At 43.3% G+C, this 15,455-nt stretch overlaps 1 protein-coding gene across 5 annotated transcripts; it reads left to right on the top strand.

The window, feature by feature from the left end:
• The first annotated feature begins 1,983 nt into the window (after positions 1–1,983).
• On the top strand, positions 1,984–13,687 carry LOC146559014 (uncharacterized). 5 transcript variants are annotated; one of them, XR_014888589.1, is made up of 8 exons: positions 2,341–3,027; positions 3,116–3,243; positions 7,472–8,760; positions 11,550–11,644; positions 11,761–11,829; positions 11,992–12,573; positions 12,669–13,190; positions 13,432–13,687. XR_014888589.1 is itself a non-coding variant. In XM_085247002.1 (2 exons), exon 2 carries the CDS (start codon positions 5,474–5,476, stop codon positions 6,632–6,634), a length of 1,161 nt encoding a protein of 386 aa, XP_085103128.1. In that variant the 5' UTR covers positions 1,984–2,332; positions 3,116–5,473; the 3' UTR covers positions 6,635–7,463. The 5 variants fall into 5 exon arrangements, 2 of the variants coding, with proteins under 2 accessions (XP_085103128.1, XP_085103126.1); XR_014888588.1 differs by having other exon boundaries at positions 11,992–13,190; XR_014888590.1 differs by lacking the exon at positions 11,550–11,644 and having other exon boundaries at positions 11,992–13,190.
• The last annotated feature ends 1,768 nt before the right edge of the window (positions 13,688–15,455 follow it).

The following is a 15,455-nucleotide window of genomic DNA, read 5'->3' as shown; positions in this document are numbered from 1 at the left end:
TTTTCCTGAAAAACATGATATAAACAAACAATTAATTAAGAAAGACATGCAAGTTGCATACAAAAAGGAGCTTATAAACATTTGTGTACTATTGAATGGCTCAATAAAAACATAAGAACCACTACAATGCGTGTACTGCCAGCATCGAGTGCATGTTAGCAAAGCAACACTGCTTACATTGTGGCTCACAAGCAAAACTAACTGAAGCAGATGTTACTGAATGGGAAGGAGCACCTCCACATCAATCACTCCTTCTGAGCATGATGTCAGGAGGACTTTAAAGAACGTAAACATCAGGAAGGCAGCACGACTAGGTCGTATCAGGTGGTCTGTTCTTATTTAATGTCCTATTTGGAGTGAAATCCTGACTCAGTGGCTGAATTAGTGTAGATTCATCAAATACAAAAGCTTATGGATATTCAGTCAGGCACAGTTCAAATCCAGGAAGTCCAAAGACACAAACAAATCTGCACAACAGCAGGCTAAATTACTTACATTTACAACTCTCCTGTCTACTATCTCTTCATATTTGAAAATCTTCTGTGTACGGTGTTTTCGGCATTCTGAAAAATAACAAATGAAATATTTACATGAGTTCTGTAAAACTGGAAAAAAAATGCAAAAATTAAGAAAAAGAGATCTTAACAAACTTAACGAACATGTCATGTGTTTCGTACATTTACAATACCATAACGTCTAACCTTTCCTTGTCCTTTTTTTGTTTGGGACATCCGAGGTGTACACAGTAGAAATTGAGGGAGATGCAGGATGTGGAGATGAAGAGGAGGATGCAGGAGGAAGCAGAGATGAAGAGGAGGATGCAGGAGGAAGCAGAGACAGAGAGGAATATGCAGGAGGAAGCAGAGATGAAGAGGAGGATGCAGGAGGAAGCAGAGATGAAGAGGAGGATGCAAGAGGAAGCAGAGACGGAGAGAAGGATGCAGGAGGAAGCAGAGACGGAGAGGAGGATGCAGGAGGAAGCAGAGATGAAGAGGAGGATGCAAGAGGAAGCAGAGATGAAGAGGAGGATGCAGGAGGAAGCAGAGACAGAGAGGAAGATGCAGAGGAAGCACAGACGAAGAGGAGGAAGCAGAGATGGAGAGGAGGATGCAGGAGGAAGCAGAGATGAAGAGGAGGATGCAAGAGGAAGCAGAGACGAAGAGGAGGATGCAGGAGGAAGCAGAGACAGAGAGAAAGATGCAGGAGGAAGCAGAGATGAAGAGGAGGATGCAGGAGGAAGCAGAGACAGAGAGGAAGATGCAAGAGGAAGCACAGACGGAGAGGAGGATGAAAGAGGAAGCACAGACGAAGAGGAGGAAGCACAGACAGAGAGAAAGATGCAGGAGGAAGCACAGACGAAGAGGAGGAAGCAAAGATGGAGAGGAGGATGCAGGAGGAAGCAGAGATGAAGAGGAGGATGCAGGAGGCTGACAGAGGGAAGATGTTGGTACAGGCTCTAAATGAAGAATAAATTCCTCGTTTAGAGCCTCTGGGTCTGGGACTGGTCCAGCATCGACACTGTCAGCAGAGGATGGTCCAGCTGCTGGTGTAGACCTTTTAGCAGGAGGTGAAGCTTGTAATTCTGAAAAATTTTAAATATTAAACATTCATTAAAATGGGTTGAAAAAATGTACAGTACACATAAACACATAATAAGTAGCCCAAACTTTAATAATATGTCTGCATTAGGTGCATAGTAATTACATAAATTGCAAAAAAGTGCAATAAACTACAAAAAAATTGAAAATCGTTTTTGTTTTTTTAACATATATTTCTAGTTAGAGAAATTTAAGAGGCTTATCCCTCAAAACTGTAAATACAAAAAAGTTACACAAACTAGTTTCCCACCACAGGAAATTTATTTTGAGTGTCTTCATAGTTTTATTTTTGAAATACACCAATTTTTATATACTGCAGGAAAAACGAAAATAAATATTATAGTGCAAATTTGCAAAATAACAGCATATGCATCAAAATAAACTATTTCCAGCAGTGCAATATGAGTCTTAAGCATCCCAGAAACGACACAGAAAGTCATAAAGTCAAACATAACTTTTTAAAACACATAACAAGTAAAACACAAGGTCATAAGGCCCCGATCGTAAAAAACTACATTTCCGCAAAATTACGTCACTTCCGGTTTCGGGCAGGTCATGCGGTCATGTGATAGTTCGCGCTGATGGACGTAGGAAGTGTTACAAACAGCTGATGGATCGGCGAAGCGTGTTTCTGGAATATCATGTTTTTGTTGCTGCAAGTGATTTTTATGCAGTTTTTGCAAAGCTATATGTGGAAGGAAACTGTGACCTAGGACAAGCTGATGGCATAAGATGTAAGTACAACTCCTCCAGTTTCATATGCAAAAAAAATTATTGCGCTAGCTTACTTGGTTGCAGAGCTACCGGGATTTAAAAATAGTTACGCAAAACAGAGCGTGCCCGCTCCGATCGGCTGTAAAGGGTTAATAAAGTTTAATATTTTGGAAAAAAAATGTTGGCAAAGAGAGGAAGTGACGTAAGATTTGCGCATGCGGGGTACCGATCGGGTTTCCGGTAAGGATCGGGTAGCGTTGAAACTCTGTCGTGCTAGCTAGCACGCAGTATGAGTCATTGTAACTGTCAGCACAACGAAAATAAACTACACCTAAACTCGGTTTATATCTGACCCAAATAGAGTGCAGTTCATAACTTCTTACCTGAAATTCAGTTCACCTCACGCTCCGACCGGCAGCCGCCTGCTTCTCCTGCCTTCGGTTTCCCTGATCCGGGATTGAGCTCTGCGTTAGCCACCACCGGTCGATCGGCGGCCGCCTCGCCGGTGGCTAGCTGCCCTGTGTTGTAGCTCCGCGTTAGCCACCACCAAAAAGCTCAGTTATTTTTTCCACATCGACCAGCATCATCGGCCCATATAAACGAAAAATAAGTCCAGCTAAGACAAACACTGTTTGCGAGCGATCGGGGGTGAAAGGAGCCTCACTGAAAGGGTGTTTTTTAGCGAAGGGTCGCTAGCCGGCTAGCATGAGAACGGGTTGGTACAGACAGTATTCTCCAAAGAGTTGTTGTGTTGTATAATTTGTCTCCTGTCCTAATTTCCTCTCTCCCTGAGGACACTCCAGGTCCAAGCGCAGCAATGGGTAACCAAGAGTTTCCAGAAAGTCAGCCGCCCACAACAGGGAGAAAGAGGAAAAGAGACCGAAATGATGAGCTGCTAGACCTCATCAGAGAGGAGAGCGCAACAGAACAGGTCACATGACAGCACAGCATTTTCTCTGCATTTTCTACCCACAGTTTGAACTAAATAACAAATAACACAACCTACACAAACTGAAAACAAACAGAAATCACAGAGTAAAATTTGAAAACTTTTATTGATGTTAATTTAAAAGTTATTTAAAAAAAGAAAACCCATATAAAGTAAAAAAAAAAGTAAAAAAAAAATCGTAAAAATAAATAAAAAGAAAGGAAAAAAAAAAGAAAACCCAAACAGACAAACCCCTCTGAGCAAGCAATAGGCGACAGTGGGAAGGAAAAACTCCATTTTAACAGGGAGAAACCTCCGACAGAACCGGGCTCTGTGAGGGGACAGCCATCTGCCTCGACTGGTCAATGGGTTCTCATAAGTGACTCGATCAATTTAAAAAGAGCCATTCTAATTGTAAAAATAACCAATTTAAAATCCAGTTAGTTTTCTAGGATTCAAGCAAACTACATTAAACCCGGAGGGAGCCCTAGCTGCAGATTGTTAAAGATATCAACTTGAATATTCCGGGCAGTATTTTCATTCCTGACATTAATGGTATTAGTGCCACCAAAGGAATTGTTTACTATGTTCACAACCGTACTTTGCTGTGAAATAGCAGGTTGCCCCTGGTTTGAATCTTCTGTGTCTGAGTCATCTGGGCTCCCCATACAGCACACACACAAGCATGCAAACAGGTTTTTGCAATTTTGATTGTTTGGCCTAGATTCAGGTTCAGGAGCTGGGTCCTGTGTTGGTGACGGTGTGTGGGTGACAGTTGATGCTTTATTGGCCATCAACTGGCCATCAACTTTGCATTTTTGATTATTGAATCTAGATTCCAGTTCAGGTGGTGTCTCCTGTGTTGGGCTGGTGACAGTTGATGGTTTATTGGCCATTGCGTTTTAATATCTATTTGCAGATAATTTGTTTTCTCCGTTTGTTAAAACTAGCGTGTTACGTTTCGGTGTTGTCAGTGTGTTGTTTTTGGCGTGACTGTTATGTGTTTCCTGTGTTACTTTGAAAGTCTGTGTTATCTTAGTCTTTTTAGTTTACGTTTCCCTGTCTCGTCAGTTCTGAGTTGCCCCAGCTGTGTTTCCCTCTTGTTGTCCATTTTCCTGATTGCTCCCTCTAGGTATTTAAACCCTGTGTTTCAGTGTGTCATGGCCGGGGTGTAACATATGGGGGCTCGTCCGGGATTGCCTTCGCTGGGGGGTCTGGGGACCGCCCCAGCCTTTGTCGTCGCTGGAGGGTCCGAGGGACCGCTCCAGCCTTCGTCGTCTGCTGGAGGGTCAGTGGGACCGCTCCAGCCTTCATCAGCTTCGTCTGCCTTCGCTGAGGGGAGGGTCCGTGGGACCGCCCCAGCCTTTGTCGTCGCTGGAGGGTCCGTGGGACCGCTCCAGCCTTCATCCGCCTTCGCTGGAGGGTCCGTGGGACCGCTCCAGCCTTCATCCGCCTTCGCTGGAGGGTCCGAGGGACCGCTCCAGCCTTCGTCGTCTGCTGGAGGGTCAGTGGGACCGCTCCAGCCTTCATCAGCTTCGTCTGCCTTCGCTGAGGGGAGGGTCCGTGGGACCGCCCCAGCCTTTGTCGTCGCTGGAGGGTCCGTGGGACCGCTCCAGCCTTCATCCGCCTTCGCTGGAGGGTCCGTGGTACCGCTCCAGCCTTCGTCGGCTTCGTCTGTCTGGATCAAACTTTTCACTTGGTGTTAAATGTTTGATTTTTGGGTGGGGGGAACTGTTACGTTTCGGTGTTGTCAGTGTGTTGTTTTTGGCGTGACTGTTATGTGTTTCCTGTGTTACTTTGAAAGTCTGTGTTATCTTAGTCTTTTTTGTTTACGTTTCCCTGTCTCGTCAGTTCTGAGTTGCCCCAGCTGTGTTTCCCTCTTGTTGTCCATTTTCCTGATTGCTCCCTCTAGGTATTTAAACCCTGTGTTTCAGTGTGTCATGGTCGCGATCTCCCCCGTGTTGTAAATAGTTTGGTGTTTTGTTGTAAATAAATAGTTTGTTGTAAATAGATTTGTCGATACTTTCGTTTCGGGATTTTGGTGGTGAGCTTTAGTGGGGGTTTTTTGTGTGTGTTTTTTTTTTCCTTTATTTTTACTTTTTTCGTGTTGCACTCCGGTTGCCTAGGCCGGGGTGTTCCTGCAGAGGGCTATTTATAGACTTAAATCCTTTGAAGTGTATGACGTCACTGAAGCCTTTGCTCTAAGCCCCGCCCATTTCGAGAAAAAAAAAGAATGCGCTCGAAGTGTGTGGCGTGTTTGTATATGACATATATCACTAATATCCATAATACCACGGAAACACCTGACAACTCAGAGGATTATGCATCGCTGGCAGATCAAATTCAGGCTGTGATTCTACAGAAAGAAATGGATTTGTTAAACATCCCAGAAAATAGCACAACAACAGTGGCCTCAAAGGAGACAGAAACAGCTCCTGAACGTGCACAGACCTCTAACACAGTTGACCGCATCATGGAAAATCTAATCTGTGTGCCAGTTGTTATTGTACAGAAAGCAACAGTCAACGTGAACAGCACAGCAGAAAATTCCGCTGGTGCCACACTTATCACTAATGTCCAAAATACCACGGAAAGACCTGAAAACTCAGAGGATAATGCATCGCTGGCAGATCAAATTCAGGCTGTGATTCTACAGAAAACAAGGGATTTGTTCAACATCAGGGAAAATAGCACAACAACAGTGGCCTCAAAGGAGACACAGACAGCTCCTGAACAACAGAAAACAACAGACAACATGAACAACACAGCAGAAAATGTTGCCACAAATATCATTGATACAACTGACGAGCCCAGAACTCTAATAGACAAGAAAAACCGTGACACCACGCAGGCTGTAGATAAAGCAGGAACCTCTTTGGAAAATAATGTAACCCCAAAGAATTCCTCTGCTCAACATGAAGCCAGCATGCAAAATCAATTCAAAAAACACCCTTTGGCAGCAAAGGATGAATTGCCTCAAAACAAAGAAAAATACAGATTTTTTGTGGAAATATGTATGGAAGAACTAGTTAAGCGGGTTATAAAAAAATCAGGTAAAGTCACAAGTCCAGAAAGAGTTTTAGCCATCTACAAGAGGCTTAGCAAAAAGATCTGGGCTAAGATCGGGGATGAAATTGATCAAATCCCCTTAAGGAAGTTCAAAAACTTTGAGAAGGTGATTTTCAAAGCCCTGTGTAAACAGTGGCAAGAGGCAGAAGTAGTTCTGCGAAACATGGAATTAAATGAACCAACAGTCGACAATACGATTGTTAAAATTTTCACAGAAGAGGCAGCCAAACTCTCGAAGAAGCCAAGTTGCATACGTCGGTTTTTCTCATCTATAGGCCGACTGTTTTGTTTCACCAGGAGACAAAACAAGGTTGATGCACTGTAAAATGGTAAATGGCCTGTATTTGTGTAGCGCTTTCCTAGTCCCTAAGGACCCCAAAGCGCTTCACGCGTCCAGTCATCCACCCATTCACACACACATTCACACACTGGTGATGGCAAGCTACGTTGTAGCCACAGCCGCCCTGGGGCGCACTGACAGAGGCGAGGCTGCCGGACACTGGCGCCGCCGGGCCCTCTGACCACCACCAGTAGGCGTAGGGTGAAGTGTCTTGAGCCACGATCGCCCCTGATGCACTGTAGAAAAAATTGTGATAACCCCTTGGAACGGTCGCGGCAGATGGCTGTCCCCTCACTGAGCCTGGTTCTGCCGGAAGTTTCTTCCTCTTAAAAGGGAGTTTTTCTTCCCCACTGTCGCCAAGTGCTTGCTCAGAGGGGTTTTTCTGTTGGGGTTTTCTTTTTAATAACTTTTAAAAAAGTTAACATCAATAAAAGTTATTAAATTTTACACTGATTTCTGTTTTTTTATTGTCTATAAGTTGAATAAATACATTTGTTATTTCTTACTCAGTTCAAACTGTGGGTAGAAAATGCTGTGCTGTCATGTGACCTGTTCACACACACACACACACACACACACACACCAACATTGGTTTGATTAAACAAAAAAAGGAACAATTTAAAAAGTTTTCACACACATTTCTTTTTCTCCAGACATGAATGACACCAGAAAATCACTTTCAGATCCTCTCATGGCAATGCAGCAGAGGATTTAACACATGACCTTTGACCCTCTCTAGAGAACCTCTGCTTTTCTTCTTCTCGTCCCCCCACTTGGCAGCATTACTGCCTCCGGCTGATCATCTTGCTTCTCCCCCTGCAGAGTTTGGAATCTGGTGTGAGAAGAGACGCCACCGCTCAACAGCATGCTCTCACCCAGGTGATACTTGAGCATACCTGACAGCTGCTGAGGGTCACCTGGACACAGAAACACAAACAGGTCTGATCACATTTCCTTCTTCATGCTAAGCTCTGCTATAAGCCACAACTTGCTTTGCCCCATGTTTGTAGATGACTGGAATCAGAGCAGAGTCTCTGCATGTCTTTATTAGGGTGGAAGCTGCTACTGATATTTGTGCAGCAGACTAAACAAACAGTTTGTGAACATTCAGCATGTTCAGTCCAATCAAAAAGCAGGAAAATAGCCCCACTGAGAAATCTCTACAAGGCACCGCTGAGAGGTGCCATGTAGAGATTCATACATTCGGTCTTCATACTCGACTCCAGATCTGGACTTGTGTTGAACTCGACTGAGGTGGTCTGATCAGACACAGCGCTGCTCTTCACTGCAGCTGTCCACAAATCACAGAGGAAGTCAGGAGTGTTTTTACCTCGTCTAGCTGCCTCTGTGTGTGTGTGTGTGTGTGTCTCTTTAATTCATTTTTCTTTGTAAGCTACAGAGACCTTCACAGGACAATAATTGATCCTCGTGTTCGCATGAAATCACTAAATACATGCAGCAAAGCCCAGAGGACACAGGTAACCGATACAGGAGACTTTTCCTGCCCTTCCAGGGAGAAAGTCGATTTCTTCAGTTATACTTCCTGTTGTTTTTTTTGGTTTTTACGTTGAAGATTTTAGATGTTTGGCTTTTAATTCTGGTACTCCTGTTTTAATTTCAAGGCCTGAGGTTGTTCTTCTTGCACCCGTGGACAGAATCGTCTGTTTTTATAGTTTTATAGTTGTTTTGGAGTCAATTTTGCTTCAGTTAGTTCATTTAAAATATTTTAAATAGTTGGGTTTTTTTTATTGTCAGTGGTAGTTTGCTGTGTATTGTGTTGTGTGAACTTGGCAAACTAACTAAAGGAAGCATGTCCCAGGTCTGGTTTGTGGGTGGTTGTCTGCTTAGTAATGAACTCTGCAGACCACATCAAGCTTTCTGCTTCCCACAGGTGTAGCATATGGACTGAAAGCAAACAGAGGTGTTAGTGTGTTGTTGTGTAGTTTCTATTGAAGCTGACATCATTTAATGCTGTTTCTGCATGCTGGTCAGTGCCATCCAGACAGCAGGTATGACTGAGCTTTTGAACCAGGAGAAGGTGTTTACCTTCTTCGCTCCCAACGACGATGCCTTCAATGCACTGCCGCAGGATGAACTCAGCAGGCTGATGTGTGAGTTTTATTCAACTACACAGCTTCTCTTCATTCACATTCTTAATTTATCCACATGGACACTTTCCACACACGTGTGTAAAGCGTCTCTCTTCTTTACAGCAGCTTATGCTGAGACAGCTCGTTCTCACTCCGGACGCGTAAAATAATGACGATTTGTCACGTCCCTTAACTTCTCATGCTGACACCTAAGGTACCCTTCCACATTTTTATGTGACGCTGTGGGTTGTCAATTCATTCCAATATGAACCCGCTCGCGGCGATCGGAGACGCTTCGAGCAGAGGCTCCAGCCATCCTTTTACTCCAATAATAACCCCGTCACGGCGAAACATGACACCGTGAAGCACAATCTAACTGGAGAACCGGGGACCCTCTCCGCGAACGGGTTTTTCTCCCTAATTTAATGCTTTCTTTTAATGACATCGTTAACATTTCTCAACAAAAACACATGAAAGTATCACTGATAATTCAACAATAAAAGCTTGGAGTCATTTGGCGCGGCTGCCCCTCTGTTGGTCTTCCATGGTCTCTTGTGTTCTGGGGGCCTCTGGATGTCTGGAGTTTTGATCTCCTCCATACCCGCTTCACACCCTGGAGGACGGGGCTGTGGCCCCCCCACACTCCCTAGCAGATCGTTACATGGAGAAACCTTTGGAATACAAGCGCGCTGATCCACACAGGTATGCACACGGGTGTTCACTGCTCGTAGACCCAAATTACACCTTTCTTGGCCGCTACTTCGAAGCACATCTGTCCTGCGTGCTGCACAACAACATTGAATATTTAGTATTTACTGCTGTTTACACTTAGCTAGATTAATGCGATGGTGTTGTGTTTAGTATGTTGCTTTGGTTTTTTTTGCTTGTTTTCTATTTTTCTCTCAACAGGTGATCCAGGAGATTTTTATTTTTTTTTCTCCCCCCCTTTCTCACTGTCCCTCTCCCCTTCTGTTTTTCCTTTCCTTCCTCTTTCTTTCTCCCTTTCCTATCCCTCACTCATGTCTGTCCCGTCTGTAACATCTGAAAATAAAATATAATAAATAATAAAAACAAAGATCGACCAAATGGACCAATACGGCAATGCCACGATGATCCATTTGGCAAAGTAAATCCATTGGGTATCCTTGTTGGTCTTCAGACAACAATTCTGATGGCTAAAGAACCAAATGGGACAGGCAAAAAAAAAAAAATAATAATAATAACCCCGTCACGGCGAAACATGACACCGTGAAGCACAATCTAACTGGAGAACCGGGGACCCTCTCCGCGAACGGGTTTTTCTTCCTAATTTAATGCTTTCTTTTAATGACATCGTTAACATTTCTCAACAAAAACACATGAAAGTATCACTGATAATTCAACAGTAAAAGCTTGGAGTCATTTTTGACCAGGACATGTCCTTCAACGCACATATTAAACAAATATGTAAGACTGCTTTCTTCCATTTGCGCAACATCTCTAAAATTAGAAATATCCTGTCTCAGAGTGATGCTGAAAAACTAGTTCATGCATTTATTACTTCCAGGCTGGACTACTGCAATTCATTATTATCAGGATGTCCAAAAAACTCACTGAAAAGCCTCCAGCTAATCCAAAATGCTGCAGCAAGAGTCCTGACAGGGACTAGAAAGAGAGAGCAGATTTCTCCTGTTTTGGCTTCCCTTCATTGGCTTCCTGTTAAGTCCAGAATTGAATTCAAAATCCTGCTCCTCACATACAAGGTCTTAAATAATCAGGCCCCATCTTATCTTAATGACCTTGTAGTACCATATCACCCTATTAGAGCACTTTGCTCTCGCTCTGCAGGCCTACTTGTTGTTCCTGGAGTATTTAAAAGTAGAATGGGAGGGAGAGCCTTCAGTTTTCAGGCCCCACTTCTGTGGAACCAGCTTCCAGTTTGGATTCGGGAGACAGACACTATCTCTACTTTTAAGATTAGGCTTAAAACTTTCCTTTTTGCTAAAGCATATAGTTAGGGCTGGACCAGGTGACCCTGAATCCTCCCTTAGTTATGCTGCAATAGACGTAGGCTGCCGGGGGATTCCCATGATGCATTGAGTTTTTCCTTTCCAGTCACCTTTCTCACTCACTATGTATTAACAGACCTCTCTGCATTGAATCATATCTGTTATTAACCTCTGTCTCTCTTCCACAGCATGTCTTTATCCTGTCTTCCTTCTCTCACCCCAACCGGTCGCAGCAGATGGCCGCCCCTCCCTGAGCCTGGTTCTGCCGGAGGTTTCTTCCTGTTAAAAGGGAGTTTTTCCTTCCCACTGTCGCTTGCTCATAGGGGGTCATATGATTGTTGGGTTTTTCTCTGTATCTATGAAGCGCCTTGAGGCGACTTTTGTTGTGATTTGGCGCTATATAAATCAAATTGAATTGAATTGAATTAAAATCGCTTCATGTTTTGGCCACCACACAGTGTTTTCCAAACTGATTCACGATCTGAAAGTGTGCAGATCTAACGTACATAATCCTTTGTTAGGTTTATTATTTTCATTTCACACGTAAAACATTTATAGATTCATTCACCACTCCTGTTAGTTTGAGCTTCAGGCTGCTGACGAACTCCTTCAAGATATGCAGGTAACATTTTTAGTGGAATCAGTTGTTAAAGAGGGAACACGCTTGTCTAATATTTTGTACGGAGTAAACGTTATATTATTTTAAATTTTTTTTTAAAGTTTATGTCACATTAAGTTGGTTAACTTAAGCTGTTTGATAATCTTTGCTTTAATCATAGACTGTATTTTAGGCGTTCCCTTTTTTCCTTGTTAATTGCGTAGAATGATGCAGAGTGAACCTCAGCCAAGACCAGTGCGCTGGAAAAAACGTGACAGACAGGGAGCTTTTATTCCTCAAAGATCATCAACCACTCGAAGTACTAGTTGCATGCCACGTGCTCAGTGTTCACACAACCATTGATTTTATCTCACAACTTGTTTTCACCAAAGAATTTCAGTAAGTAAATATTCTTCAATTTTTTTCCCCCTCCAGTGTCCAGAGAGCAGCATCAATGTCCACGTGAAGAACCTAGTTATGTTGCCAGTGTCAACCCAACAAAAGGTACTTTACCTTCTTGTATTTATTGTGATTTCTGTTTACTTTTATATTTGTTGTTATAGTTGAGTTATGCAGGGCTTTTGTGCAGTCCTAAGAAACATACTGCCTAGAGTGTTTTTCACTTTGTGGAAGAGTTTCTTCCTTTCTTTCTTTTTTTTCTGTTAGTGTATGGTGCTTCATCAGGAGCTCCTTCAGTTGTTGGAGGATGGAGAAGAGGATGCAGCCATGACTTGTGAGACGTCGTCTGAGTCAGCTGCTACTCACTGGGCGATCAGAAATATGGTGTCCTTGCAAAAGTGGAAAGAGGCCAGGCCTTGTCTTATAGACAATATGTTAGCTACTCTGGATCCACAGTCACACCGTGTGTGTCAGTGTGGCAAACAAGTAGTTGTGAGGTGTCTGGACTGCCTGCCTCTTCCATTCCTTTGTGCTGACTGTGATATTGCAGTTCACACACGCTTTGTCCTGCACAACAGAGAGGCAGTAACAGGAGGGTTTTTGCAGCCTTCATCAGAGTTTCACAAGCCAATAGGTACGGTTTTTAAGTCTTATGCATTTCTTGCTTTGTATGAGTATGAGTGGGTGCTGTTATTGTATATTTATTGGAGTGGAGTGGAGTGCTGTAAAGTTTGAGGTGGACAGGATGTGCAAGGAGCCATGCTTTAGCTGCCCTGCCTGCACTCCAGACATGCTTGCCGTCTCAGTTGATGGAAACCGCAAGCTTTATCGCTTTCAGTCAAATGCAAGGTACGTTATGCATTGTGTACATAAGTCAAATATGGATTTGTAGAAAAATGTATTTTAATGTTTCTTTTCAAACAACTGTCACTGTGTTCGTTCAGCACTTCAGAGCAGGGGGACTTTGAAGGTGTCTTCATTGAAAAAGATGAGGAAGTTGCTGAGTTTGTGAAATACATCCAGAGACACACAAATCATGTAAGATACACATATATATATATATATTAGTGCTGTTAGCGTTAATCTTGTTAAAATGACGTTAATGCCATAACCATATACACATACACGTATCCAGTGATGCCCTCATGCAGACCGATATTTGGCCCTGGCAGAGCACAAGTGAACGTAAGCTCTTGATATATAAATATCCTTTTTAAACAAACTCCCAGTATCTGAGCAGTAGTTGAATGTTTTGTTCTTGAATCATAATATGCTACTATGTTTTCCCATCTGATGTTGTTAAACTGTAGCTGCTGCTGACCTCCGGACAAAGAGAAAAGTCTTTGAGAAGGTGATGGCTGTGAGGCGCCTGAGAGAGGAGGAGATGATCCTTTGCAGGGAGATGCGGCATCACTGGACAGTGTTGCGAATGCCATCTGTGGTGTTGGGAACAATCTCCTCAGACTGTAAGCACTTTATTTATTTATTAATTTTTTGATGAATCGATTGAAAATAAGAGCAGATGCTAAAGTCTTACTGGATCTTTTACCTATATCTAGATTGCTAGCTAACACTGCCTTCTCCCTTTTAAAAAAATGTTTAATTACAGCATCCTAATTCCTTGTGTTTATGAGGTGAGGTTTTTTTTTTGTTTGTTTGTTTGTTTTTTAACTTTTCTCATATTTATTTGTTTTGTTCTTTTTACAGCCTCCTTTGTTGGCATGTCGGAGGATGCACAGAAGGGACTCTGTAGCCTGGTTTTAGAAAACAAAGTGAACTGAAAGCTGAAATGCTCAAAGTAAAGGACGTGTACAAGAGAATCCTCAGCCACCAACCACTCCTGGAAATGGACTCGGAGGAGGACATTCCAGACGATGCCACTGAGAGTGATTTGAGCACTTCTGCTGAAGACTGATTGTGTCATCATTGATGTTATGTTTGGTAAAATAAAAAGTTAATCACATCTCTGTTTAATGTGATTTTTCAACAGACATTTTACATTTTGAGAAGAAAAATGGAATTTCCTTGGTGCAGTTGTTTACCCTGAATCATTATTTCCCATCTAATTTAATGACTAGTGTACATGTTCAGATACGATAACATAATTTAATTTATGGGATGCTTTCTGGGCTGCTCAAATGATCACAAAATTTAAAAGCACCAGGCAGCACACTCACAAGTACATTTTTTGTTCAGTGTTTTGTCGAAGAAATCAACAAGTACAATTGAGATGTTTGCTGTAGTGGTGTGTTTGTTAAGAAGCATGCCAGCACACCGGTGAAGTGACAGTCCCAGAATGCACCCGAGCCAGTGACTCGCCCCAGAGCAAATGAAATTGCTTATCTAGAAAGACAACCGTCATCAAAGAAGAAGTAAAAGAGTAGGAAACAAATGGTAAGGGAAGGTACTGTGGGGTAGGAAAGAAAGGCCAGAGCTGTGCAAAATGACCTCCAGCAGGCTACAAATGTGCACGTCTGCTCAAACGGTCAGAAACCGACTCCATGAGGGTGGTATGAGGGCCCGACGTCCACAGGTGGGGTTGTGCTTACAGCCCAACACCGTGCCGGATGTTTGGCATTTGCCAGACAACACAAAGATTGGCAACTTTGCCACTGGCGCCCTGTGCTCCTCACAGATGAAAGCAGGTTCACACTGAGCACTTGTGACAGAGTCTGGGGACGCCGTGGAGAACCTTCTGCTGCCTGCAACATCCTCCAGCATGAGTTTGGCAGTGGGTCAGTTTTGGTGTGGGGTGGCATTTCTTTGGGGAGCTGCACAGCCCTCCATGTGTTCGGCAGAGGTAGCCTGACTGCCATTAGGTACTGAGATGAGATCCTCAGACCCCTTGTGAGACCATATGCTGGTGCGGTTGGCCCCGGGTTCCTCCTAATGCAAGACAATCCTAGACCTCATGTGGCTGGAGTGTGTCAGCAGTTCCTGCAAGATGAAGGCAATGATGCTGTGGACTGGCCCGCCCATTCCCCAGACCTGAATCCAATTGAGGACATCTGGGACATCATGTCTCGCTCCATCCACCAACTGCACCACAAAATGTCCAGGAGTGGGCAGATGCTTTAGTCCTGGAGTCTGGGAGGAGATCCATCAGGAGAGCATCTGCCACTTCATCAGGAGCATGTCCAGGTGTTGTAGGGAGGTCATACAGGCATGTGGAGGCCACACAGACTAGTGAGCCTCATTTTGACATGTTTTAAGAACATTACATAAAACCAAATTAATGATTCTGTATTGCATTGATCAAGGAACCAACCCAATAGGAGCTAAAGGAATCCTCTTGACATTACTTCACTCAGTAAGTTTATACTATGTTTAATGTGCATTTTCTTCATCAGTTTTGAACATAACATGTTAGCGCTCCCTGGTCCTTTTTGGAGACAGATCCTGAGACAGCAGGCAGCTATGGAGAACTCGTGTCAGCTGTGGTAATTAAGGAATACTTTGATTTAATATTGATTTCATGACAACTATCCTCAGGCACATATTCCTGGATATATATGATGACATAAGTAAAGTCCCATTTTACAATCATTGCCTTCTTTGATCTGACTTATTGCCTCAGACTTTGGCCCTGTGTCCCCAAAAGTATAGAAAATCCATGACACTGAGTAAGAGGCCTTTATCATGTTATAAGTGAGAGAGTTTGGTGTAACAGTGGTTGAACATGCCAAATCAATCCACAACATACTGCCATTCCCCAGCTGTAACCTGCATAT

The sequence above is a fragment of the Mchenga conophoros genome, linkage group LG15 (assembly GCF_057382185.1).
Source record: "Mchenga conophoros isolate Kocher_MC1m ecotype Shallow Benthic linkage group LG15, M_conophoros_male_GT1.1, whole genome shotgun sequence".
Taxonomy (NCBI): Eukaryota; Metazoa; Chordata; class Actinopteri; order Cichliformes; family Cichlidae; genus Mchenga; species Mchenga conophoros.
The sequence above is the reverse complement of the archived record's forward strand: the minus strand, read 5'-3'. Positions and strand labels throughout refer to the sequence as shown.

Bases quoted from the DNA above. Each gene is read 5' to 3' on its own strand.
- LOC146559014 (XM_085247002.1), top strand. From the start codon at position 5,474: ATGCGCTCGAAGTGTGTGGCGTGTTTGTATATGACATATATCACTAAT.